Raw genomic sequence first — 27,258 nt, forward strand, 5'->3', positions numbered from 1 at the left:
TGTGTGTGTGTGTGTGTGTGTGTGTGTGCGTGCGCGCACGCGTGAGCGTGAGCGTGTATATGCACATGCATGTGTATTTTCCTTTTATTTGAAAAGTTTGTTGTTGCGGTGGTGATGGTGGTAACATTCAAATAGCCCAAAATGGTACAAGATAAAAGTAACCTCAAAGTGGTGGAGAATCTGCCTGCCAATGCAGGAGACGCAAGAGACATGGGTTCAATCCCTGGATTGGGAAGATCTCCTGGAGGAGGAAATGGCAACGCACTCCTGGAAAATTCCATGGACAGAGGAGCCTGGTGGACTACAGTCCAGGGGTCGCGAAGAGTTGGATGCAACTGAACACACACCCATGCAACCTCACTCCCACCATAGATCTCCAGGCTCCCTCCTCAGAGACACTTGCTTACAGTTTAACACGTGTCCCCTGTATGCATTTTTGTGCAGATACAAGCCTTCACGCATATGCATATCCTTTTCTGTCTCATGAATAAGCACTTACTCTATCCACTTTCTGAACCTTGTTTTTCAAAATTTGCATCTTGCAAATCACTCTGTGTGAATGCACAGAGGTACAATCAGCCTTGGTTCTGTCATCTTTGCGTGCACTGTGGTTTTTGTTTTCAATGCTTCCTAAAAGTCATTCACAGGGTGGCAGAGTTTTGGAGCTTTGTTTTGGGTGCCTTTGTTTTGGGTGTTTTAGTGCTCTTAGTATTTTTTTATCTGAATAACTGCGCGGAAGCCTTTTGCCCCACTTTGCAGCGTCTCTTTTTTGCTGCATTTTGCAGCATCTATTCTTTCTTCTTGTGATGGAGTTTTCACTTTTGCAGTGGCTTTATTTTTCTCTTCTGTTGCTTCCGTGAATTTGGCTAGCTTCCTTATATGCTTTTGTTTGCTTATCTCCTTGTTGAGGTCTTTATTTGTTCTTTGAGGTCTGAGTTCAGAGAAGTCTTGTTTTGGTTAACACAGCCATCATGTTCATTTCCTTAGTTTCATCATTTTGCCTTTTTTTCTTTTTTAATTGAGATCTTTCCAGACCAGGGAGCAAACCCGTGTCTCCTGCATTGGAGTCTTTACCACTCAGCCACCAGGGAAGCCCAGTGGCATCATTTTGGGGGCATATATTTTTCACCCACATTTGGTCACATTTCTTTCCTCCTTTCCTGAGGGATTTTTGCCTCTGGCTCTTCCCAAGAGACCCTCAATTTTGGAAGAGTTTATGTTCCCGGAGCCAGTTGTTTGCTGACCCACAATGCTGGGAGTTGCCAGAGCTGAGTTGGTGGAACCCGTCTGCTGGATCTTGCCTCTCATTTCTGGACGCTTTCTCACTAACACTGTGCCCCAGGGTGGAGTGGCGTGTCTGCCGTGAAGCCCAAACCACACAGTTCCTCTTCTCAAGATCATGTCTTCCACCCTCCTGCTGACGAATCGGCCCCAGGACTGACTTAGTAGTTGGGAGTGCAGGCTCAGTGTGAGATGTCCAAGATTCACAGTTTGGCGGCTGCCCTACTTTCAGCTTGCATGGCTTGAAGCCATTTACCTAGTCTCTTTATTTCTTGGTCTTCCCGTCTCTAGAATGAGTGGAGTAGCTCTTCTCTCAGGGTTGTTGGGAGGATGAAGTGAGCCAGTGCTCCTAAGGCACATAAATGTCCCCTGGCCAATGTTGACACCTATGAGGTCCTCCTGCCATTACCAACACCAATCCTTTTGCCTCTTCCCCACCTGCTGAGAGATTGCTTTGGGCAAAGACGGCAGGCCTGCGCATCTCCCCCCAGACACCTGGTGGCATCAGATGGGCCCAGACCTGTGCTCCCAGACCCCCTGGTGCCTCCTGATGAACTGCGTGAGACAGCGTCAACGTGGCTTGAGTCCTGCCTGCTGCCCCTTTGTCCCTCTGCTTCCATCCTCCCCGCACGGGTCCAATGTTCACCAGACTTGGCAGCTCCTCTGCAAACCCAGCGTTTCAGGCCTGGGACCATTTTAAATTTCTTCAAAGAGGATTTTCCTTCCACTTGTTTTCTGTTTGCCTCCGAAACAAAATGAGAACAATTCCTGAAGATGTTTATAAAAGAGGTTACAGTATGATTTTGAAAAGAATACTGAGTTTAAGTCAGGAAGGTGGTTCTTTGTTCATCAGGCCCCTGCCCTGCCTGCCATCTTTTGCTGTTTAGTCCCTAGGTCGCATCTGACTCCGTCGCATCTGACTCTTTGTGAACCTATGGTCTGTAGCCTGCCAGGCTCCTCTGTCCGTGGGATTCTCCAGGCAAGAATACTAGAGTGGGTTGCCATGCCCTCCTCCAGGGGGGTCTTTCCAACTCAGGGATCAAACTCAACGTCTCTTAAGTCTCCTGCATTGGGAGGCAGGTTCTTGACCGCTAGCGCCACCTGGGAAGCCCCGTGACTGTTTATAGTGGAATAAATATGGGTTGAATGGTTGCTGGGACTTGATAATGCTCTAGAAGACAGGGAGACACCAGGAAATCACACCCAGTCCAGATTGTGCAGTTTCCAGTCTTGTTGTGAAGACAGAAAAGTCACCGTGTAAGACCATAGGTGTAATGAGCCCCGTGACACAGGAATGAGACCGTGATACAGGGATCCAGGAGAGGACTAGGGATATGTCGAGATCTCCATCCTCGCAGCCCTGATGAAGCATCTGTGGGCCCAACCACGTCTAGCGGCTCCTTGCCCACTTTCCCTGGGTGCAGTACAAACAGTATTATTTTCTCCGTGTGGCTTGGTGAGAAGAGGGATGGGAGACACTGCCACAGAGTGAATGAGTGTCTGAGGGACATGACAGAGGGCACCTTGGTTAATGACCTGAAGAAGGACCTCTAAGTTAGCGTCGGGTGATTTCTGGGGTAAGCAGGAAGGTAAGATTATACTCTAGCTTTTTCTTCCCATTCAGGGGAAAACTAGCAAATCATGTTAATAACCGGTGGTCTGGGAGACTCAGGACTGATATTGGTAAAAGGGAAGCAGTAGCCACACTTATTACTGGATGTGAGCAGCTCATCCCCTGACCACCTTCCAGGGCCAGAGTTATTGCTCAGCAGTGAACAGATGTGGTTGGTGCAGGGGAGACTTGACCAGCCGAGCCTGCAGTGAGATGGCTCATGGAGGACTGGTGAGTGCCGGGAGGACTGGGATGAGCACAGGGGATGTGTGGGTCTGCCAGACCATCAGAGGAGCCCATGGAGCAAGGGTTGGGAAGTTTCCCCACCTCAATATTACACAGACATCCCCCCCTGCCGAATATTTTCACAGCCTTTAATAAGTGCTTGGCCTGCCGTTTCCCAGGTTATTACCCAATAGTCACACACTTGCAGGCCTGGCTCTCCAGGACTCAGCAGGTACATGCACACCTTCCTGTCTCTGGACAAGGACACAGCGTGTTAAAAATGTGAATGCGTGTGACCGTGTAGGAGCCTTCTGAGGAGCCTCCACCAAGGGCGAGCTGCAGTCATCAGAGGGGGCAGCCTCTGCAGGATATTCGATCTGGGCTGGACCTGACACTTTCTGTGCAGTATCTCATTCACCCTGGTGACCTGTTGAGGGTGGTGCTGTTAGTATCTCTTTTTCAGTTAAGTAATTTGTCCAAGGATACACATCTTAGTAAGTGGAAGCCCGGGGAGCCTGGATCCGCTGATGTCATGAAGTATTTCTAGAGCGGTGGCAGCCCCCTCCAGCCCCATCCCTCACCAGGTCCCCCTTGTTTTGTATCCAGACCCCTCCCGCCCACCCAATTACCCTGCTCCCTGCCTTTGGCCTGCAATTGCCTCTGAGATGAAGGGGTTTTTGAAAGGCAAAACCAGTCTTTAGACTAAGGCCTGTATGTTCCTGGTTCTTAATCTGTATAGCGTGAACAGCATGTTTGAGAAGAAAGAGACTAAGAAGTTATTTGTTGTGGCTATTGTGTACTTGGGGAGTTAGGGGCCATGTATATATTTGGGGAGCGTTGCCCACCACGGGTCTAGGGGCTCTGGGAAGTGACTCTCTCCCCATTTCCTCTTAAGAACGTTTCCTGTTTCCCTTGTAGTGAAATGATTAGGACTGATTAGTAAGTGTGATGGAAATTTAGAGGCTGGCACATCCAAATGTGAATTTTCTGGATAATAAAGATCAGGGTAAGTGCTATGGCTACCAGAGATTCTTTGGCCTCAGAGGAGAATATCAGTAAAGCCCACTGATGGAGCTTCTTTGACATATTAAACAATTTCTCAGAGTATTAAATTTGATTTGAAAAAGTGTTAAAATTAAAACATTTTAAATGTTTTAAAATGTGTTAAGGCAGCCCATGTGTGTTCAGTCACTAAGGTGTGTCCAACTCTTTGAGACCCTGTGTATGGACTGTAGCCTGCCAGGCTTCATGGGATTTCCCAGGCAAGAATATTGGAATGGGTTGCCATTCTCTTCTCCAAAGGCAGCCCATGGTAACAGAGGATTTATAGGTTTCTTAAAGATAAATGCATTTGGTTTACTAGTGTGAATTGTATGTTTTAATTCCTGGTCCCCCCTAAATCAAAATAAGAGCTTAGTTAAGTTTTGTATTTGTACAATCTGAACCCACCATGTTGGCTTTTTTCCTCTAATTGCATTATTATGGCTTTTATATTTTATAAATTATATATATATATATATGTGTGTGTGTATATATATATATATATATATATACACACAAGTAAAATTCAAATATCACAAATAGAGCCAAATTCCTCCTTGATCACAACTCCCAACATAGAATGTTTCATCTGTTGTACATTTGCTTTTATCTCATTAAAGTTTTTCAAAGCTATCATTTCTCCTCTTCACCATATTGTTCTAAAATTTTTCATTTTTTTAAACCAAATAAAATGTGCTGATAATTTTAAAAGTAAAATAGTGTTAAAAAGTATTATAATATAACCATCTCCTGCTTTCCAGAAGCAATGGCTTTCAAATCTTTTAGCTTTTTGTTCAGATATTTAAATATCTGGAGATTAATATTATCCATCTCTTTGTCCTGTTCTCCAGTTTGTAGATATTATCCATTGACTCCCTGGATGAGGGATGAGGGGTTTCCCTGGGGCTCAGATAGTAAAGGATCTGCCCGCAATGAGGGAGACCTGGGTTCAATCCCTGGTTCAGGAACATCCCCTGGAGAAGGGCATGACAACCCACACCAGTATTCTTGCCTGGAGAATCCCATGGACAGAGGAGCCTGGCAAGCCACAGTCCATAGGGTTGTAAAGAGTTGGACACAGCTGAACGACTTTTATACACACACACACACACACACACACACACACATGAGGGATGTGGATTCAGCTTTCTTGTATCACCTTCTTTCATTCCTTTCTTCTCCCCAGTTTTATCTCACCATTAAAAACATTAAGTCCTTAGTATTTTGATCTTTATAACAGGTAAATATTTCTTACTACTGAACAAATAATGTTTATGATTATGATTACCTTAACTTTCATGAACAACTTTTGTTTTCCTTGGAGTTAAAAATGACATCATTTAAAAATGACATCATTGAAAAGGAAAAAAAAAAAAGATGCTTAGTTGTTTTTAAACATATGATTGGAGGGTTGCAACTTTGAGCCCCACCCGCTGGCCTCTGGGTTTGGGAGAGGGGTTGGGGACTGAGCTAATCATTGGTCCTGCCTACATGCTGAAACCTCCATAGAAATCCCTGAACTGTGGGGTTCAGCGAGCTTCTGCGTGGTCGAACATGTAGAGGTAGGAACGTGTAGAGAAGCCTCATCGCTTCTATTTAGCTCTTCCTGAGTTGTATCCTTAGTAATAAATGGGTTATAGTAAGAAAAGAGCTTTCCTGAGTTCTATGAGCTATGCTAGGAAATCATCAAACTCCAGTAAGGGGTCATGGGAATCCCAGATTTATAGCGAGTTGATATGGGAGGCCTGGACTTGCAGTTGGCTTCTGAAGTGGGGGAGGGGCCGTCCTGTGGGACTGGCTCCTTAATCTGTGTGGTCTGTGCTAACTCCAGGTAATTAGTGTCAGAAGTGTTGATGTGAATGGAGTAGAGAAAAACAGTGCTTTTCCTTTTAGTTTTCCATGAACAGTGTAAGGGCATTAGAGAATTTTAAGCCAGAGGAGTACATTTTCGGCTTTGCACGAAAAGAAGCATTCTCTGGCTGCTGTATGGAGAGTGGCTTGCGAGGGGGACAAGAATGGAAGCAAGGTAACCAGTGGGGAGGCCATCACAGGGGTCAAGGAGGGGGGGACGTATCAGGTGGGGCTCAAGGGCAGGTGGTGAGGATGAAAAGAAGCAGATGGATTGAAGAGATTGTCTAAGATGTGAATATATAGGACTCGGCACTTGATTGGATGTGAGTGTGGAAAACATCTTCCTGAATCTTTTCTGGGCCCCTTTATTTCTTACCTGTTGCCACTAAGTCAAATCAAAGGTATGTAATGACCTCCTCATTCCTGTGCTAACAAGAATGAACCAACAAAGCTGCCACTTGAATGTTTGCAGTGGGTGCCCTCCCAGAGCTGCCATCCTTACTTTAGAGCTGAAGGGATGCAGAGCACAGAGGGGAATGGCCTGTCCAGATTTCCGCAGGGCCCCGCGCAGTAAGGGCGGAACTAGGCTTGGAGCCAGGCAGTCTGTTCTGTGGATCACGCATTTCTTAACCCCACAGTCTAGCCCAGTCCCTTGGTACCTGGTGTATGAATGACCGCCCCCCACTTCTCTCAAGTCTCCCACGTCCTTCAGTCTCTCCTCTAGTTCATTTTCACTTACAATGCCAGCCACATCTTTCCCTAACTCCATTTCCACCCTTCCATGTCCCCGATCCAGAACCACCGTGACCTGCTTTTGCCTTTTTAATAAAACCCTCAAGTGTCTGATTTTAGGGCTTTCTATGATCTGACCCACTCTACCAATGCAATCTACTTCCTCACTTTTCTTTTGCAGAAGGCTTTAATATGGGCATGCATCTGTATCATTTTAACTGTTTTTATAACAGATACATTGGTCTGCAGTATAGTTTGAGTCGAGAGTTGCACTGAAGTAACAAATTAATGGTAGGTTTTCCCTTAAATCATATCAAAAGGCAATGGCATCTTTCCATTCATTTTGAGAGTGGTTTTCCTCTGAGGTAAGAGATGTTTGTGAGCCTAGGCCAAATACCTTTAAGAACCCAAGACCTAAGCAGAGGTGTGAACCTGGAAAGGGACAATTTGCAGCAGTTGCTCTGGAGAAGCGCCTGACCCTTGACCACTCAGCTAAACATGGGGTCTCGGGGGCCCTACTGTTATCAGTTATCATAACTGCCAGTTATCATAACTGCAGGGGGACTTGGGAAATCAGTCAGAATTCCCCGGGGAAGTTCGAAGTGAAGACACTATGGCTGAGGTTGTACGCGGGGAGCTCAGAGCATATGCTGGGGAGGAGGGAGTCCAGTAGCCCTGACCTGCTGAGGAAGGGCTTGGAGTGATTCTCAAAGGTTCCCAGGAGGTGGGATGTCTCAGCGCTGGACGCTTAAAGGGAAAACCTGGCAGATGGCTGGGTCAGCATGTGCTGACATGGAGGCCAGTATGGACAGAGGGAAGCCACAGGACTGTTTGAAAAGTGACCAACATGGTGATTGATAAGTGTGCAAATTCACTCAGGCGGATGGACGCTTGTTGTATGTGGAGGGTCAGCAAAACATGGTACTTATGCTGGTATTACGGTGGTAACGTGAAGGTCATACCATTTATCCAAGTCAGGTGAAGTGAAACTTGCTCAGTCGTGTCTGACTCTTCTGTGACTGCATGGACCATACCGTCCATGGAATACTCCAGGCCAGAATACTGAAGTGGGTAGCCTTTCCCTTCTCCAGTGGATCTTCCTGACCCAGGAATCAAACCAGGGTCTCCTGTATTATAGGCAGATTCTTCACCAGCTGAGCTACCAGGGAAGCCCAATTTATCCAAACTTAGACACTAAAAAAAAAAAAAAAAAAAAAAATCTTATGATGATCTTTTATTTTTCAATTTTTACTTATTGTGTATTTTTGGCTGCACTGGGTCTTCGTTGCTGTACATGGGCTTTCGCTAGTTGTGACGAGTGGGGGCTTCTCTCTAGTTGCAGTGTGTGGGCTTCTCATTGCAGCGGTTTCTCCTGTTGCAGAGCCTGGGATCTACGCACGCGGGCTTCAGTAGTTGAGGCTCTCTGGCTCTAGGGCACGGGCTCAGTAGCTGTGCTGCATGGGCTTGCCGTGTGGCATGTGGCATCTTCCCAGACTGGGGATCGAATCCACGTCCCCTGCACTGGCAGGCGGATTCTTAACCACTGGACCACCAGGGAAGTCCCCTTAGACACTTAGAAAGGAGCGCTCTAATTGTTAGGCCTGTATTTGTCTGCTGGGGGTGCTGTAACTGGTAGCTCAAAGAACTGAAATTCCAAAAACTGTGAGAAATAAATTTCTTCTTTGTGCATGTGTGCAGAGAGCAAGCTCTCTGGTGTCTCTTCTTACAGGAACATTAATCCCATCATGAGGACAGGACCTCACTTGACCCTTGTCACTTCCTAAAGGCCCCATCTGTAACACCATCACACTAGAGGTTAGGGCTCCGACATATGAATGGGGGCGTGGGGCACTGGGGACACGGACATGCACTCCAGAGCAATGCAGGAGCAACCTTCCTGGGCCAGCCAGGAGAGAAGTCTGCCCCATTTGAGTTCAGGCCCTGGATCATGCAGAGCTGACCTTGAGTCCTGCCTCCGCTACCAACTGGCAGTATGTCCTGGGGGGAGTCACTTAACCTTTGCAAACTTTTACTTCATCTGAAAAAGGGGGCTTTAAAATTTTTTTATTTTATTGCAGTATAGTTGATTTACAGTGTTGTATTCATTTCTGTTGCATAACAAAGTTCCCGTCTTTGCATGAAATGTTCCCTTGGTATTTCTAATTTTCTTGAAGAGATCTTTAGTCTTTCCCATTCTATTGTTTTCCTCTATTTCTTTGTATTGATCACTGAGGAAGGCTTTCTTATCTCTCCTTGCTATTCTTTGGAACTCTGCATTCAAATGGGTATATCTTTCCTTTCCTCCTTTGCCTTCGGCTTCTCTTCTTTTCCCAGCTATTTGTAAGGCCTTCTCAGACAACCATTTTACCTTTTTGCATTTCTTTTTATTGGAGATGGTCTTAATCACTGCCTCCTGTTCAGTGTCATGAACCTCTATCCATAGTTCTTCAGGCACTCTGTCTATCAGATCTAATCCCTTGAATCAATTTGTCATTTCCACTGTGTAATTGTAAGGGATCTGATTTAGGTCGTACCTGAGGGTCTAGTGGTTTTCCCTACTTTCTTCAATATAAGTCTGAATTTGGCAATAAGGAGTTCATGATCTGAGCCACAGTTAGCTCCCAGTCTTGTTTTTGCTGACTGAATAGAGCTTCTCCATCTTTGGCTAAAAAGAATATAATCAATCTGATTTCAGTATTGACCACCTGGTGATGTCCATGTGTAGAGTCATCTCTTGTATTGTTGGAAGAGGGTGTTTGCTATGACCAGTACATTCTCTTGGCAAAACTCTGTTAGCCTTTGCCCTGCTTCATTCTGTACTCCAAGGCCAAACTTGCCTGTTACTCCAGGTATCTCTTGACTTCCTACTTTTGCATTCCAGTCCCCTTTGATGAAAAGGACATCTTTTGGGGGTGTTAGTTCTAGAAGGTCATGTAGGTCTTCATAGAACCATTAAACTTCAGCTTCTTCTGCATTACTGGTTGGGGCATAGACTTGGATTACTGTAATGTTGAATGGTTTGCCTTGGAAATGAACAGAGATCATTCTGTCGTTTTTGAGATTGCATCCAAGTACTGCATTTTGGATTCTTATTGACTATGAGGGCTACTCCATTTTTTCTAAGGGATTCTTGCCCACAGTAGTAGATATAATGGTCATCTGAATTAAATTCACCCATTGCAGTCCATTTTAGTTAACTGATTCCTAAAATGTCGATGTTCACTCTTGCCATCTCCTGTTTGGTCACTTCTAATTTACGTTGATTCATGGACCTAACATTCCAGGTTCCTATGCAATATTGCTTTTACAGCATCGGACTTTACTTCCATCACCAGTCACATCCACACCTTGGTGCTATTTTCTCTTGGGCTCCATCTCTTCATTCTTTCTGGAGTTATTTCTCCACTGATCTCCAGTAGCATATTGGGCACCTACCGACCTGGGGAGTTCATCTTTCAGTGTCATATCTTTTTGTCTTTTCATACTGTTCATGGGGTTCTCAAGGCAAAAAGGGGAACATTTCATGCAAAGATGGACACAGTAAAGGACAGAAATGGTATGGACCTAATGGAAGTAGAAGATATTAAGAAGAGGTGGCAAGAATACACAGAAGAACTATCTCCATGAAAAAAGATCTTCATGACCCAGATAACCACTATGGTGTGATCACTCACCTAGAGCCTCACCTAGAATGCGAAATCAAGTGGGCCTTAGGAAGCATCAGTATGAACAAAGCTAGTGGAGGTATTGGAATTCCAGTTGAGCTATTTCAAATCCTAAAAGATGATGCTGTGAAAGTGCTGCACTCAATATGCCAGCATATTTGGAAAATACAGCAGTGGCCACAGGACTGGGAAAGGTCAGTTTTCATTCCAATCCCAAAGAAAGGCAATGCCAAAAAATGTTCAGGCTACCACACAATTGCACTCATCTAACACGCTAGTAAAGCAATGCTCAAAATTCTCTAAGCCAGATTTCAACAATATGTGAACTGTGAACTTCCAGATGTTCAAGCTGGATTTAGAAAAGCCAGAGGAACCAGAGATCAAGTTGCCAACATCTGTTGGATCATTAAAAAAGCAAGAGAATTCAAGAAAAACATCTACTTCTGCTTTATTGACTATGCCAAAGCCTTTGACTCTGTGGATCTCAACAAACTGTGGAAAATTCTTCAAGAGATGGGAATACCAGACCACCTTACCTGCCTCTTGAGAAATCTGTATGCAGATCAAAAGGCAACAGTTAGAACCAGATATGGAACAGCAGACTGGTTCCAAATTGGGAAAGGAGTCCATCAAGGCTGTGCATTGTCATCCTACTTATTTAACTTATGTGCAGAGTACATCATGCGAAATGCTGGGCTGGATGAAGTACAAGCTGGAATCAAGATTGCCAAGAGAAATATCAATAACCTCAGATATGCAGATGACACCACCCTTATGGCTGAAAGTGAAGAGGAACTGCAGAGCCTCTTGATGAAAGTGAAAGAGAGTGAAAAAGCTGGCTTAAAACCCAACATTCAGAAAACTAAGATCAAGGCATCTGGTCCCATCACTTCAAGGCAAATAGGTGGGGAAACAATGGGAACAGTGACAGACTTTATTCTCTTAGTCTTCAAAACCACTGCAGATGGTGACTGCAGCTGTGAAAAAAAAGATGCTTGCTCCTTGGAAGAAAAGTTATGACCAACCTAGACAGCCTATTAAAAAGCAGACACATTACTTTCTCAACCAAGGTCCATCTAGTGAAAGCTATGGTTTTTCCAGTAGTCATGTATGGATATGAGAGTTGGACTATAAAGAAAGCTGAGCACCAAAGAATTGATGCTTTTGAACTGTGTTGTTGGAAAAGACTCTTGAGAGTCCCTTGGACTTCAAGGAGATCCAACCAGTCCATCCTAAAGGGAATCAGTCCTGAATATTCACTGGAAGGACTGATGCTGAGGCTGAAACTCCAATTCTTTGGCCACCTGATTCGAAGAACTGACTCAGTGGAAAAGACCCTGATGCTGGGAAAGATTGACGGTGGGTGGAGAAGGGGACAACAGAGGATGAGATGGTTGGATGGCATCACCGACTCGATGGACATGAGTTTGAGCAAGCTCCTGGAGTTGGTGATGGACAGGGTAGCCTGCAGTGCTGCAGTCCATGGGGTCACAAAGAGTTGGACACGACTGAATGACTAAAATAGACTATATAGTAAAGTGACTCAGTTATACACACACACACACACACACACACACACACACACACATATATCTTTTTCATATTCTTCTCCCTTATGGTTTATCACAGAACAACACTGAGTGTAGTTCCTTGTGCTGCGCAGTGGGACCTTGTTGTTTATCCATTCTCCATATACTGCTGGTCCCAAACTCCTGATCCTTCCTTCCCTACCTTCTCCCTTGGCAACCACCTGTCTGTGAGTCTGTTTCTGTTTCACAGATATGTTCATTTGTGTTGTATTTTAGATTCCACATATAAGCGATATCACATAGTATTTGTCTTTCTCTGTCTGATTTATGTCTCTTTTTATCATCTCTAGGTCCTTCTATGTCGCTGCAAATGGCATTATTTATTTCTTTTTATGACTGAGTAGTATTCCATTGTATATATGTGCCATATCCTTATCCATTCATCTGTTTATGAACATTTAATTTACTTCCATGTCTTGGCTATTGTAGGTAGTGCTGCAGTGAATATAAGGGTATAAGTATCTTGAAAAAGGGGGCTTAATAAGTGTATATTCCTCATGGAATTGTATGAAAATTGCATTAACTACTATATGTGAAGCAGCACAGAGCACAGTTGTTGATATTGTCATCTAACAATAGGTTTATATGTAATAAATACACATATTATATTTACTCATAAATGAGATGCTATCTCTGCATGTTGACTGTATATATAACATATTCACAAACATATACTGTTTTGTGGACCAACCCTTTAAAATTGGAAAACAGCAGCCTTTATCTTCTAAAGTACTCAGGTTCAGAATCGTAGCCATTTAGTAATTGTAAGTAGGTGGGCTCAGGGTGGGGGTGGTTAAAATTTAACCATTATTCAAGGCTTTCCCTTGGATAATAAAATTAGGAAAAATAAGCCTGTCACTAAGGTGATGGGCCTTTTGAGCTGGCTGGCAGTGTGACTGGGCTTCCCTGGTGGCTCAGCTGGTGAAGAACCCACCTGCCCGTGCAGGAGACCTAAGAGACGGGTTCAATCCCTGGGTGGGGAAGATCCCCTGGAGAAGGAAATGACAACCCACTCCAGTATTCTTACCTGGGAAATCCCATGGACAGAGGGGCCTGGCAGGCTACGGTACTTGGGGTCACAAGATTCCCCTGTTCCCTACAAAGCCTGGTGCCTAATCCGCTGTGTCTGTGAACTGCAGGGGGTGGTCAGGAGGATGAAGGAAGGGAAGGGGCTGCCTGGTGAGGGGAAGGGGTCTCACTGGTCAGCTGACCTGAGCCCCAACCCCATGATCCCCAATAATCTGCTGATCAGTCATTTGGATCTTCCTTTCCCCAAACTGATTCCAGGGAGGAGGTGACCTGGCTGGAAATTTTCTGGTCACTAAAAAGAGGTACCTCCTCTCCCCTTCCCCCTCCCATCTCCATCCCCACCCACTGTGTTGCTAACTACTAGTATCCCGGCTCATATAGTAGGCTCAGAACACAGAAGATGATTTGAGTGGCTCTTTTCTTAGTTCTCCCACGGATGTCACATCACTAGTGCCATCCTAAATGCCTAGGAGCGAAGTGAACACATTGCACGCAATGGCTGCATGAGTCCATTGTGGAACCTGGGATGAGAAGGGCTGTGACCAGGATCAGCCTCCCAGAGAGGAAGCAGTTCTGTGAACTGACAGGAACCCATTCAGGAGGTGCTGAGAACAGCCACCCCCAGACGCAGCTCCGCTGGGAGTCCCACGTGGTCAGCCACTGACCCTTGTCCCTCCCCTGCCTGGGGTCCCTCTCGCTGAGTGCCAACCTCAGCCTCACACTTCCCCCAGCTCTGATGGGCTTCCCATGTCACTGGCATGTCTCTGACCTTCTAGAACACTCTATCCAAGAGGTTCACAGGTCCCTGGATTCCCAGTTGCCTCTGGCACACACAGGTCCCTTGAAGAAGGCTGGAATGCGAGTGCGCAGACAAGGCTGCACTCAGCGGGCCCTCAGCTGGTGCATTCAACCAGATGGAGACTTGCTTCCCCACATGGGCCTCATGGTTTGCAACTTCAGAGTTTTGTTTAGCAGGAGCATAAATTACCGCCTATCACAAACTTGTAGGGATGCCTGGAAATATTCAAAATGAGAGTTAAAATCTGGGATGACCAAGAGTCACTTGTATGATTTTTATCAAAAGTTTTTTTCTAAAACAGATGCCTTGTTTATCTGGAAATTATTCAAGTCGCATGTCATTGCTTTGCCTGAACTCCTCTCCAACCGCTCCTCACTCCCACCTCACCCCCTTAAACCGACCCCCTAAGTCTCTGCACTCGGCTTTCATGTGCTTTGGACACTGTGTGCCCCGAGGGCCTGGATAGGGAGACGACTGCCCCCCACAGAAGGGTGCTGAAGCTAATTGTGCTTCCTTCTGCTTACAGGACACATTCAGCATCACCACCAAGAAAGCATCTCTGGATATATTTCTGCCCGATGGAAGGAATATTAAAGTCGAAATTCTAACATCAGATACTGCCGAAAGAGTCCTAGAGGTAAATTCAATCTAAGTTCCAGCCCCAGACCTGAATTTAGGAATCATTCTGTTTGAAGGCAGGGACTAGGATACGGTTACCTTCTGGAAGCTTCCTACCTGTCATTTTGTTCTGGATGACTCATCTGTAGAGATAAGAGACTGATGGAGAAATAATCTGAGTGACTGATGGAGGAGTCTCAGCTACAGCCAATCTCCGGGGTCTCTTCGGTTTTCCCCACCGCCTGTGGGCTGGTGTTGGTTCCCTGGAACTCAGCCAGGGATGTGCCTCCTGCAAAAACTCAAGGTCCTTTATTATGGGATGTCCATGGTTGGGAGCAGGATGGAGGATGGAGCCCAGATGAATCTATCCAGGGGGACTGATGTCAGGTTCTGGCAGAGAATGACAGGTTGTTAAAGCCAGAAAGGTGCTCCCTTCTCTGACACAGGGAAACCCCTGAAACCAGTGCCCAACGCTTCTAATTATGGGTCCACAAGGCCTATCCTGTGTTCCAGTCAGTTCTCTAAGGACCCAGAGGATGGGACCCAGAAAGCCTTCTTCCTTCTCCAGATGCAGCCGTAACCAGCCTGGCCCCTGTGGCCTCTCCTCCCTCGACTGGGCTGTGGAGAGGGCTCGCGGGCTGGCTCCCAGGTCCCTCTGCTATGGAGGGTTTTAGTTTGTCAACTTAAATAGGAAGGTAAAATCAGGCATCTCAAAATGGTCAAGAAGATGCATGTAAAGGGGAATAGCAGAGGAATTGGCAATTGGGGACATGCAAACTGGAGAGGTTGCTGGCGTGTCTGCTGAGGGCTTGGAAGAGACTGTATTTCCAGGCTGGGAAGGTAAAGAGGGGAGAGTTCAGTTAAAGTCTGCTGAAACCAAGACAAACAGAGACCGGATTTGAAAATTCCCTGAGCAGACAAAACCAGTCCAGTCACACAAACAAAGCTCCATTCCACTTATTTCATGAGACCAGCCTGACCTGGGTCATATCTTGTTTGGGTCTCTGGAAACCATGAGCAAAATTTCCCAAGGTTGATGTGAGGCAACCCTGGACCAGCTCCCTAGCATTAAAAAAAAAAAAAAAAAAAAATTCCAATATAATCAGTTTTCTGTGAATTGGGCATTTATGAGAAATCAGCCTCTTAGTCCTAAGGATTTGTCTTCTTGAGGGCACACTTGGGGGTTTTCCATTTTATCCTCCAGTTGCATTTTAGATTGCAATGCTTTCACAAATTCTAACCTTCCAGAGAAATATTCAATGGAGAATAAGAAGCTAGGAACAGGAGGGGGTCAGAAAGCTTCTAGGACCTTTCCAAAGATGGGAAATCCCTGTGCTGGGGTCCTGGTATGGGCTGGCTTCTGAGCTGGTGACCAGAAGTGCTCCTTGCTGGGCTCCCATCCCTTGAGCCTGCCTCACCCTGAGACCCTGGGCACTTCCTGTTGCATCCTGGCTCCCCTTCCCAGCCTGGAGATTTGAGCTCACCTGCCCCTTTTGTTTGCACCCCAGATTAGGAAGTACCCCTTCTCTAGATTTTGCTCTGCTCAAGAATGATAATTTTATAACTTTCTTCCTAACTGAAGTCACCACATACAGCCTTTTCTTGGCTGCCGTATTGTGACCCATTTGCATGGTATCAGCAGCCACCTAGCTGCTGAAGCCATTCTTTGAGAAGTTACTACGCTTCCTCCTCTTCCTTCTTTTTCACCCCCCAAATCCTACTTCCACTACATCCCAAGTCTCTCTCCTATTCATTCACCCTCCCTGTTTCCTCCTCTCCATCCCCATGCCCTTGTAGCCCCCCAAACTAGTTTCCCTGCTTCCAGCCTTGCTAATCTGTACTGATTTCTAGAATGATCTTTCTAAAATGCATCAAGGGCTCTTGAAGGGTTTTATACTGAGAGACCCCAAAACACAAATCACAGTTCCCTAAATTGCCCTCCCAGGACTAACAAAGTGGGAGACAGTCAAATAACAGAAGAAGACAGTAATAGTTAGTGTAGGGACCACAAACTCAGAGACTTTGGGGGCCAGGCACATAAGACAGGGATGCAGCTGCAGGGCGTAAGCTAATTGGGAAATGGTTGGACCTGTACAGACCTGGAGAGCAGCCGCCCTGCCTGAAGACAGCATTATTGACATGTTTTTCACGTACTGGGCTCACTGGCCAAATTAGGCATAACTGTAGCTGAAGTTGGCTGCTGCTGGGAATATGGGGTCTCTTATCTTCTGGGGTTAGGACAAGTCCCAGGTTCAAATTACAGAGCTGCTCCATCCTAGCTGTTTGAGTCTGGGTAAGTTATTTAATTTTTTGAGTTGATGTCTAAGTAATTATAGGAATAGCTCGTGATCTGTCAGAAGTAGTGGTTATTGTTCTTCATCAATATTGGTATTGGTATTGATATTAGAGGGAGTGCTGAATAAATATTGAGTAGGGCAGTAAGTCTGGAGGGCTTCCCTTGTAGCTCAGATGGTAGAGTCTGGCTGCAATGCTAGAGACCCGGGTTCAATTCCTGGGTCGGGAAGATCCCCTGGAGAAGGAAATGGCTACCCACTCCAGTATTCTTGCCTGGAAAACCCCACGGACACAGGAACCTAGCGGGCTACAGTCCATGAGGTTGCCAGAGTCGGACACGACTGAGCGGCCAAGCACACACACAGGGCAGGGAGTTTACGGTTCCATGGTGCCGCCTGTTTGGGCCAGTTTCCCTTTGTAACTAATAGCAGAAGTTGAAGGAGGTACTTCACCCTCAGAAAAATGAGCTTCCCCTCTTCCAGCACATTGGCACGTGAGAAAGTCAAACCCACGGCATGGACATCCTTGGCACTGGCAGTAAAACAAAGTAAAGGAGTTCCCCAAAAGGTAAATTGAACACTCATGCTGTGTTGTGCTCAGTCACCCGGTCATACCCAACTCTTTGCGACCCCATGGACAGTAGCCAGCCAGGCTCCTCTGGCCATGGCGATTCTCCAGGTAAGAATACTGGAGTGGTTTGCCACGCCCTACTCCAGGGGATCTTCCCAACCCAGGGATCGAACCCAGGTCTCCTACATTGCAAGCAGATTCTTTACCGTCTGAACCACCAGGGAAGTCCAAAAACAAACACTTGGCCAGGCACTGGTGTGCATTCTCTTCCAGGGAAATTCAATAGCTGAAATAAAATGTAATTTGCATTTTGTAAGTAAAAAGTATTGTCCATATCTTTTCAAGCATACTTGTTACCACTCTCACTTCACCACTCTCATCACTTCTCCAGCTATCCTACTGGGTTCTTTTAAGGACCAGCAGCAAAGTAAAATCTCTCTTGTATTTTGTATGCATCTGTGCTAATGTAGTTGTACTAGTGGTATTTGAGTTTTGAAGCATCATTAACCTTTGCTAAGAAGGAAATACTATTGTGTCTCTTTTTGTGCTGATTTCTCCTCTGAAAGAAAGTGTTTGTATCTATGTCTTTATAAATTGTAGAAAGTATCTCTGTTCTCTTTCTTCTCACTCCACTATCTTCCTTGGCGTGTAAACTTGGTGTTTTCACTGAATGAGTCAGAGAAGAGAGGAATCTAATTTGAGTGGATATGGGTCATATTTACTTTAGGAAAGGATGACTTTGCAATCTATTACTACCTGTGCACACTCAGTCCCACACAGAGAGGTGCCCTGTGGTTTGGTTTGGACTCTTGTTTGCTTATTTTTGCAAGGGCCTAGGGAAGAGAGTAAGGTAGAAGAAAGGAAAATGAGGATAAACATTGAGTAAAAGCTGTGAAAAGTTCCCAAGCTCATCTTTATTTTCAGAGCTATATTAAGAACACCCACTCATACCATCCACCTCTTTAGCTTGTCTCTTAAGGCAATTTACAGCCCTCAGACAGGAAAAGTACCCCTTTGAGCCTCGCACTTATACAACTGCCACCTTGAGAACTTGGAGCTCTGGTTAAAAGGTCAGCTCATGAACAGAGCTGTACAGGTGAACCCTGATATGTTGCAGAGGTGGTCCAGTGAATTCAGACTAGGTGTGCAAAGAAATCACCCAGGAACCCCACCTTAAAGAGGGGTGGGCTGGCTAAATGGAGAGGGAAAGGGCCAATGGAACAGGAGCTTCCTGCTAAGGGAGGGTGAATGGACGTGAAATGTTACAAGGTTACAGCCTTATGCGGCTGCTGCTGCTGAGTCACTTCAGTGGTGACCATTGGATAAAAATGAAATCATCTGTGTTGAAATGAAAACTGTTTGAGGTAAAGGTCAAAGAGAAATATGAAATGAAGGCAGCCTGTGCCTTCATTTACTTTAGGAAAGGACGACTTTGCAATCTGTTACAACTTGTGCACACTCAGCCCCACACACAGAGGTGCTGAGGTTTCACTGAGCAAAAATCACATGAACTAGACTTGACCATCACAGCAGACAGCAGAGAGAAGAAGACTTGGGATATCACAAGTGGACATTATCCTGTATACTTTTATATGCCAGCCAAGTGGTGGGGAACATCCCCTTTCCCAGGATCTGGTAATCCAGCCCCTGGGGCAGGCAAGTTGGACCAATGATCATGGCGAACGGCTACTGCCCCCAGGGGACAATGAAGAGCAAAACCATCTGGGAAGACACTCCCACATGTGAAATGGGACAAACCAGTCTCAGCTGGGACCAGTTCATGTCCATTGCAGGGGGACCAATTTTTATTTTCTTTACTGTATTTTTTTTTTAATTTCTAAATTTTCTAAAATGAATTTGTACCATTTTTAGATTCGGGAAAGAGTTCTCTTAGTGTCCACTGCCCCCTTAAAGCTCTTTTTTATTGGCATTTACAGGTGGCCACTCCTAACTTTTCCCTTTTTCTTGTCTTTGGTTAAAGGCGGTGTCACACAACATTGGACTGTGTCAGGAGCTGCTGGACTGCTTCGGCCTATTTCTCATTCAGTTTTGCAAAGAGGGCAGGCTGTCTGGTAAGAAGGACAGAAGGAGGTGCAGGCAGCCTGAGTTGGTGGGCTGGTATGGGCAGACGCTCAGCCAGGAGATGATGGATTGCAGCTGAGGGGCCGGTTACACTCCCCGCAAGGAGAGCTCCCCAGTGTGTGTCCCTATTATGGCTCTTGGCTCCTGGACAGGACATTTGGTGGCGGGGGGACACGGGGTGAGGGTTGTGCATTTAGGCTTGCCTGGTGGCTCAGACGGTAAAGACTCTGCCTCCAATGCAGGAGACCTGGGTTCGATTCCTGGGTCGGGAAGATCCCCTGGAGAAGGCAATGGCAACCCACTCCAGTATTCTTGCGTGGAGAATCCCATGGACAGAGGAGTCTGATGGGCTCCAGTCCATGGGGTCGCAGAGAGTTGGACATGACTAAGGGACTAACATTTTCGCTTTCACTGTGCCTTTGAGCTGGGGGTGCGCTGGGGGTGAGCAGCTCCGGAGAGGTAGTGCAGTCAGGAGCAAGACATCAGTTCATTCCAGTAACTACACTTCCTCTGGTGGCTCTTGAGCCCCAGTCCATCTGTCTAGGTCCACCTTCATCTCTGCCCTGGCTGCTGGCCACCGGCCATGCCGCAGCCCCCCCTTGCGCTGGAGTGCTGGACTCTGGGCATCAGCAGATCCCATCAGACCATCATGTCTCCTTGTTACGGAATATTTGCTTTAAAGTGTGGATGGTATAACTCAGTTCTTAGATTCTTTTAAAAAATATACTTGCAGTGAGATAATGACCGATGACATTATGTTTCATATCAGTCAGTTCAGTCAATTCAGGTGCTCAGTCTTGTCAGACTCATTGTGACCCCATGGACTGCAGCACACCAGGCTTCCCTGTCCATCAACAACTCCCAGAGTTTACTCAAACTCATGTCCATCGCGTCGGTGATGCCATCCAACCCTCTCATCCTCTGTCATCCCCTCCTCCCATCTTCAATCTTTCCTAGCATCAGGGTCTTTTCCCATACGTTTTGCTTTTCTCTGCAGTGCGTTTTTAGATATTACAAGTTTTTGTTGTTGTTGTGAAACAGTATGTTACCTCTGAGTAGTTTACATATGTTCTCAGGTGCTTTGGGGAGGTGATTTGGAGGTGGAAGTTAGGAAAATCTCTTAACTTGGCCACCAGGAACTGTGGTTTGCTGGTAAAGGCATTGGATCTCTCTGGACCTCAGTTTTTTCATCGATATCACAGTGAAAATGTCCCCTACTCAAACACTGGTCCCTTTTTTTTTTTTAATGCCTGTGAAGTTTAAAAAAAATTTTTTTTTTATTAGCTGCACTGAATCTTTGTTGCTGCACAGACTTTCCTTTAGTTGCAGTGAGTGCAGGCTATCCTGTAGTTGTGATGCATGGACTCCCATTGCGGCGGCTTCTCTTGTTGCCGAGCACAGGCTCCAGGGCTTGGGGCTCAGTAGCTGTGGCGGGAGGGCTCAATGGTTGCGGTTCCCAGGCTCTCGAGCACAGGCTCAATAGTTGTAGCACACAGGCTTAGTTGCTTTGCTTGCAGCATGTGGGATCTTCCTGGACCTGGATTAGAACCTGTGTGTCCTGCACTGGCAGGCAGATTCTCAACCACTGAGCCCCCAGGGAAGCCCAAGGCACGGGTCTTTCATGAGGATCAAAGGCTACTCATTTTTTGAATGAACTTTAGAAAGTTAAAAATGCCATACAAACGCAAGAGAATATTATATGTGATTTTATTCCTTCCAATATTAATGCTCTATTTTATTACTTTAAAGCCCTGTATGTGGACATTGCATGTAAATATGTATGTATTTCAACCAGTAAGATTCTTTCTTCTTTCTCTAGTCGTGAAAAAATTGGCAGACTTTGAACTCCCATATGTTAGCCTTCGAAGTTCTGAAGTGGAAAACTGCAAGGTTGGACTCAGGAAGTGGTGAGTAAGCATTTATTATGACAGAAAGTGCTTCAGGATATCTCAGCTTTGCTAACAAGAACTTGTCTGAATCTCACCACATCCGGCTTTCAGTCTAACAGCTGGACAGAGCGCAGAGGCTTGGGGAAGGTCAAGAGGAAAGCTTTGAAGGAGGGTGGTGGGAGGAAATGAACAAGAACATTTGTCCTAAAGAATAGAATGTTGAGGATGACTTTCACTGAGCTCAGATTAAAAACTTGAGGGATATTATCATAAAGATGGCAACCATGAAGATAAGGCTGGGGGTAGGGGGACTGGGGATTGAAGCAGGTAATGGCAAGGAATTGCAGGGTTTGCTTTGGAATATATGACTATTTAATTGAAGGACTTTATTGATGATTACAAGCAAGTCTGATTTATCTGTTGAACTGTGATATTTTCTAAAGGCAAAGAGTGGACTTAGCCAACTTGCAGTGAATTTGAACTCTGTATATTTGGCTTACCTTCCTAATGGATTCCAATTATACATGCTTATTTACCAGAGCTAGACATATTTTCCTAGATTGACAAGATGAAATTTAAGGGGAAAAATCTGCTGTATTTTTTCAGAAAACACTTTTATTTCCCCCAGACACAAGGCACCCTATGCAGAACAAGCGAACAAAATAATGAGAAGCAGGATACTCTCCTTTGGCATGGGGGCGGGATTTGTCTCTATTTCCCAGTGTATATTGCTGTGGCTATATTGGATAGCTTCTTTGGTTTACTCTCTCCTGGCCCAGTTATTCTGTAATCTGAACACAGAGGCTCTGAAGAAAGGCATTTGAAATCAAGGAATAGTAATAATCTTGACCTTGTGGTGCCTTGTTAGAGTTCCAGGCTGTGGCTTCAAATTTTGGAAAAGGATTCCCAGCAAGGCTAGAAGTTCATGTACTGCTATTCGAAAGTATGCTGAGAAATAGTTGAAATATGTGGCAGAGAGCCCCGAGAAGGCAAAAAGGATGCAGTTTTGTCTGAGATTTTAGAGAGTAAAAGGTGGCTAAGCACAGTTGTTCCTGAGATCTGAATATGTGTGTCTCAGGGTTTAGTTCAATAACTCTAGCCAAGTTATTGAAGCTTTCTAATCCTCAATTTCTTTATCTGTAAACTAAGAATATTAATGATAGAATCTGTCTCAGGATTATAGTCAGAGTTAAATGAAGTAATCCTATGTGCTCAATAAATTTTGGTCATGTTTTTTTATTGTTATAGTGATAATAATCATGATGAAAATCGTAATTAAAAAACAAACCCTCTGGATTAGACTGTTTTGTCCACAAACTCCCTAAGAGATGAGGATTCTGTCCCTCATCTTAAGCTTGAATTGGAAATTGGGCTTTGCCTGTGTCTACATTAAATAGGTAAATTCTAGATCGTAAGTACAAGATAAAATGTCTACCCCATCACCAGCCTGCATTTCAGATCCAGGCAGATTGCCTTTGCTCATGCGGACCGAGAGGAAAGGAGGTCCTACTTCAGCTCTTAGAGCTGAGGACGAGTTTACTGGAAGGGGAGAGTCTAGGGGCAGGATCCTGTAGGTCCTGGTCCTCTGTCCTGAGGGAGCCCTCACTAGGTGGGAGCAGAGAGGCTAGGTCAACTACCACTAGCTGTGGAATCCCCAGCAGGTGAGGCATGGCGGTGAGACCAGGTCGAGTTTTAGGGATTTTTCTGTCAATTCCCTGATGCTCCTTGCCAAAGATGGTATAGTTCCTTCCAGACCAGAGGGTGGCCTGCCCTGGCCTCTCAGAGCTCCGGTCTGGGGTGAGTCGGGACTGTTCATCTCTGGTGTAACAGTTGTTATCTCTGCCACACAAGGTGCCTGGGGTGCAGGGGTGAAATAGCTCAATGGAATACACGTAGGAACGCTTCAGTTGTTTCTCCCCAGCCGCTAGAATGAAGTTGATCTTCAAGCATCTGTATTTTCATCCTTTTCCTGGTCAATTACAATCCCATCATCTCCTCCGCCTCCCCTGCTGAGCTCCGTGATTCTGCTCACTCTGCCTTCAGACTGGTGATAGACCAACCCTAGCGTACCCTCTCCTGATGGTTTCAGTCCGGTCTTGGCTGGCTACTGCGCTCACATAGTACCTGTAACTTCACTTCACCCTGGCAATCCTGGATCTGCTAGACAAACACGAAGTCCTGCTATTTGCAAGTCCCTTCACCAAGGTCCAGAGGGGCAAGGGGTCTGAGTAGGACCCAGCCCCTGGACTCAGGGATCTTCATACCTTGTGTAATATCAGCTTGTTCAGAGCAGAGATCAGGGTAAATTCAGGGAGCTGAGGAAGCCCAGGGGATAGGTTGCTAACACAGCCTTGGGGAGTAGAGACCAGAGGAGGAGACAGGAGGGTGAGGCTTGTGGGAGAGGCCGATAAGTCCAGGAAGGAGGCAGGTGAGGGGAGTGGTCTTTTGAATGGAGGGAGAAGAGAGAAGACAAGGCTGGAATGTATAGAGTGGGGGCCAGGGGAGAGGTCAGAGATAGAACTGGAAATGGAAGTGGGATCTCCAACGAAGGGCCTTGGGAGTCAACAGGATAAATGCTCTAACCCCTGGGACTATGAGCATATGAAAGGTTCCTTGGGAAAGACTATTCCAGTTCGAATGTGGAGCATGGGACGGAGGGACACAACTGAGGCGGAATGTCTGGTGAGGAGTTCACCGGAGCAGCTCAGGCAAGAGATGAGGTGGCCTGGGCACAGCATGGTGATGTGGATGTGGGTACAGGGCAGATGGCTATGCTGGGAATTGCAAGTGGGGAGGGGGCATGAAGACTTGGGGCTTGATGTGAATGGCATGTGGACCATTTTCTTAAAGCCTTGTTTTTTGCATCTCTACTATTGGAGGGCACTAAATAGTCTTACAATATAAAGACAATGGGAAACAGAAAAGGTCAGTCACTTGAAGACTAGGCAAGCAGAGGACTGTGGCTGTGCTGGAAAAGGGGCCTTGGTTCAAGGCATCAAGGGCCACCAGTTGAGAGAGCATGCCCACCCAGGTATGCCCGTCAACTGTGTCATAAATTAACTGAACACTCCTGAATCATGCAGGTACCTGGACCCATCCCTTGACGCCAGGCTGATGGACTGCAGAGCAGCTGTAGATCTGATCTACATGCAGGTGAGGGGCACCAAGGGCTATCAGGACACCGGATATTATAGGCCTTTTGGGTTTGAAACAGAGAGCGTGTGTGTGGCAGTTCAGAATTCTATGGTGACACCTAGAAGAGGCAAATTCTTGTAAACTGAAACTAGAACAGAGGTTACCAGGGGCTGAGGGGTGGGGAGGAGTTATTGTTTAATGGAGATAGATGTTTTGCTCAGGATAATGAAAAAGCTTTAGGTATAAAAAGAGATGATAGTATATAACACTGCTAGTGTTTTTAGTGCCAGTGAATTGTACACCTCTAGATGGTTAAAATGTTATGCATATTTTAATTGCAATAAATAAACAAATATTTTAAGAGAAGTAGAGTTTGAGGGAAAAGAATTCTACCTCCATTCTAACCATCTCTCCACACTGGCAGCTGACACTCCATCATCTAGGCTAATTTAATAGCCAGGAAAGGACATCCCTGCTAATCTAAAGTCACAGAGAAACTGAAAGTGAAAGTCACTCAGTCGTGTCTGACTCTTTGCGACCCATGGACTGTAGCCCATCGGGCTCCTCTGTCTATGGAATTCTCCAGGCAAGAATAATGGAGTGGGTAGCCATTCTCTTCTCCATGGGATCTTCCCAACTCAAGGATCAAACCCAGGTCTCCTACATTGCAGGTGGATTCTTTACTATTTGAACCACTGGGGAAGCCGATTTAAAGTCACACATGGTCCCTAAATCTCACTTTAGCACAATCTTTCTTTCCTAAGCCAACAAGTAGCGTACCTGTCGCCAGGGCCCTCTTCATAGGCAAGTGGCCTGTGAGGCTGCACTACCCCTTCCCTCCGCGCTCAGAAGGGTCCCAGGCTTGTCCACTCTCTGCTGTCACATCTTGAAATTCTTAAAGTTTTATAAAAGGACCCCACATTTTCATTTTGTACTAAGTCCTGCAAATGATGTAGTTGGTCTTGCCTTACCCCTCCCCTCAACCCACAGAAAAGCACATTTAGAGACTGGCCTCCTTTCTTTTACCAACTCATGTGGTGAAGGTTCTGCTCATATGTCTGGAGGTCAGCAGATGCTGCCCCTGTGATGTATTGCCGGCCACCCCCCACCTCAGCCCCCTCACCTCAGCTCCCACCTCAGCCCCCTACCTCAGCTCCCCCCACGTCAGCCCCCTCACCTCAGCCCCCTCACCTCAGCTCCCACCTCAGCTCCCTTCACCTCAGGCCCCCCAACGTCAGCCCCCTCACCTCAGCTCCCACCTCAGCCCCCCACCTCAGCTCCCCCTACGTCAGCCCCCTCACCTCAGCCCCCTCACCTCAGCTCCCACCTCAGCTCCCTTCACCTCAGCCCCCCCAACGTCAGCCCCCTCACCTCAGCCCCCTACCTCAGCCCCCCACCTCAGCCCCCTCACCTCAGACCCCCCACCTCAGCTCCCACCTCAGCCCCCCACCTCAGCTCTCTTCACCTCAGCCCCCCCAACGTCAGCCCCCTCACCTCAGCCCCCTCAACTCAGCCCCCTACCTCAGTTCCCCTCATGTCAGCCCCCTCATCTCAGCCCCCTCACCTCCGCCCCCTCACCTCAGCTCCCACCTCTGCCCCCCACCTCAGCTCCCTCACCTCAGCTCCCACCTCAGCCCCATACGTCAGCTCCCTTCACCTCAGCCCCTCCAACGTCAGCCCCCTCACCTCAGCCCCCTCAACTCAGCCCCCTACCTCAGCTCCCCACACGTCAGCCCCCTCACCTCAGCCCCCTCACCTCAGCCCCCACCTCAGCCCCCTACCTCAGCTCCCTTCACCTCAGCCCCCCCAACGTCAGCCCCCTCACCTCAGCCCCCTACCTCAGCTCCCCTCATGTCAGCCCCCCCACCTCAGCCCCCTCACCTCAGCTCCCACCTCAGCCCCCTACCTCAGCTCCCTTCACCTCAGCCCCCCCAACGTCAGCCCCCTCACCTCAGCCCCCTCACCTCAGCTCCCACCTCAGCCCGCCACCTCAGCTCCCCCCACGTCAGCCCCCTCACCTCAGCCCCCTCACCTCAGCCCCCTACCTCAGCTCCCTTCACCTCAGCCCCCCCAACGTCAGCCCCCTCACCTCAGCCCCCTCAACTCAGCCCCCTACCTCAGCTCCCCTCATGTCAGCCCCCTCACCTCAGCCCCCTCACCTCAGCTCCCACCTCAGCCCCCCACCTCAGCTCCCCACACGTCAGCCCACTCAACTGAGCCCCCACCTCAGCCCCGTACGTCAGCTCCCTTCACCTCAGCCCCCCCAACGTCAGCCCCCTCACCTCAGCCCCCTCAACTCAGCCCCCTACCTCAGCTCCCCTCATGTCAGCCCCCTCATGTCAGCCCCCTCACCTCAGCTCTCACCTCAGCCCCCCACCTCAGCTCCCCCCACGTCAGCCCCCTCATCTCAGCCCCCTCACCTCAGCTCCCACCTCAGCCCCGTACGTCAGCTCCCTTCACCTCAGCCCCCCCAACGTCAGCCCCCTCACCTCAGCCCCCTCAACTCAGCCCCCTACCTCAGCTCCCCTCATGTCAGCCCCCCCACCTCAGCCCCCTACCTCAGCTCCCTTCACCTCAGCCCCCCCAACGTCAGCCCCCTCACCTCAGCCCCCTCACCTCAGCTCCCACCTCAGCCCCCCACCTCAGCTCCCCCCACGTCAGCCCCCTCACCTCAGCCCCCTCAACTCAGCCCCCTACCTCAGCTCCCCTCATGTCAGCCCCCCCACCTCAGCCCCCTACCTCAGCTCCCTTCACCTCAGCCCCCCCAACGTCAGCCCCCTCACCTCAGCCCCCTCACCTCAGCTCCCACCTCAGCCCCCCACCTCAGCTCCCCCCACGTCAGCCC

The 27,258-nt window shown here is 47.3% G+C and overlaps 1 protein-coding gene across 1 annotated transcript in view; it reads left to right on the plus strand.

The window, feature by feature from the left end:
- The window catches only part of SNX31 (sorting nexin 31), a 76,870-nt gene that overhangs the window by 12,759 nt on the left and 36,853 nt on the right, over positions 1-27,258 (plus strand). The window contains exons 3-6 of the mRNA XM_070477320.1: positions 14,351-14,461; positions 19,289-19,379; positions 21,209-21,296; positions 24,362-24,431. Of these exons, the coding sequence (XP_070333421.1) occupies positions 14,351-14,461; positions 19,289-19,379; positions 21,209-21,296; positions 24,362-24,431 (360 nt within the window). The remainder of the gene's footprint in view (positions 1-14,350; positions 14,462-19,288; positions 19,380-21,208; positions 21,297-24,361; positions 24,432-27,258) is intronic.

Source organism: Odocoileus virginianus, chromosome 15 (genome assembly GCF_023699985.2).
Source record: "Odocoileus virginianus isolate 20LAN1187 ecotype Illinois chromosome 15, Ovbor_1.2, whole genome shotgun sequence".
Taxonomy (NCBI): Eukaryota; Metazoa; Chordata; class Mammalia; order Artiodactyla; family Cervidae; genus Odocoileus; species Odocoileus virginianus.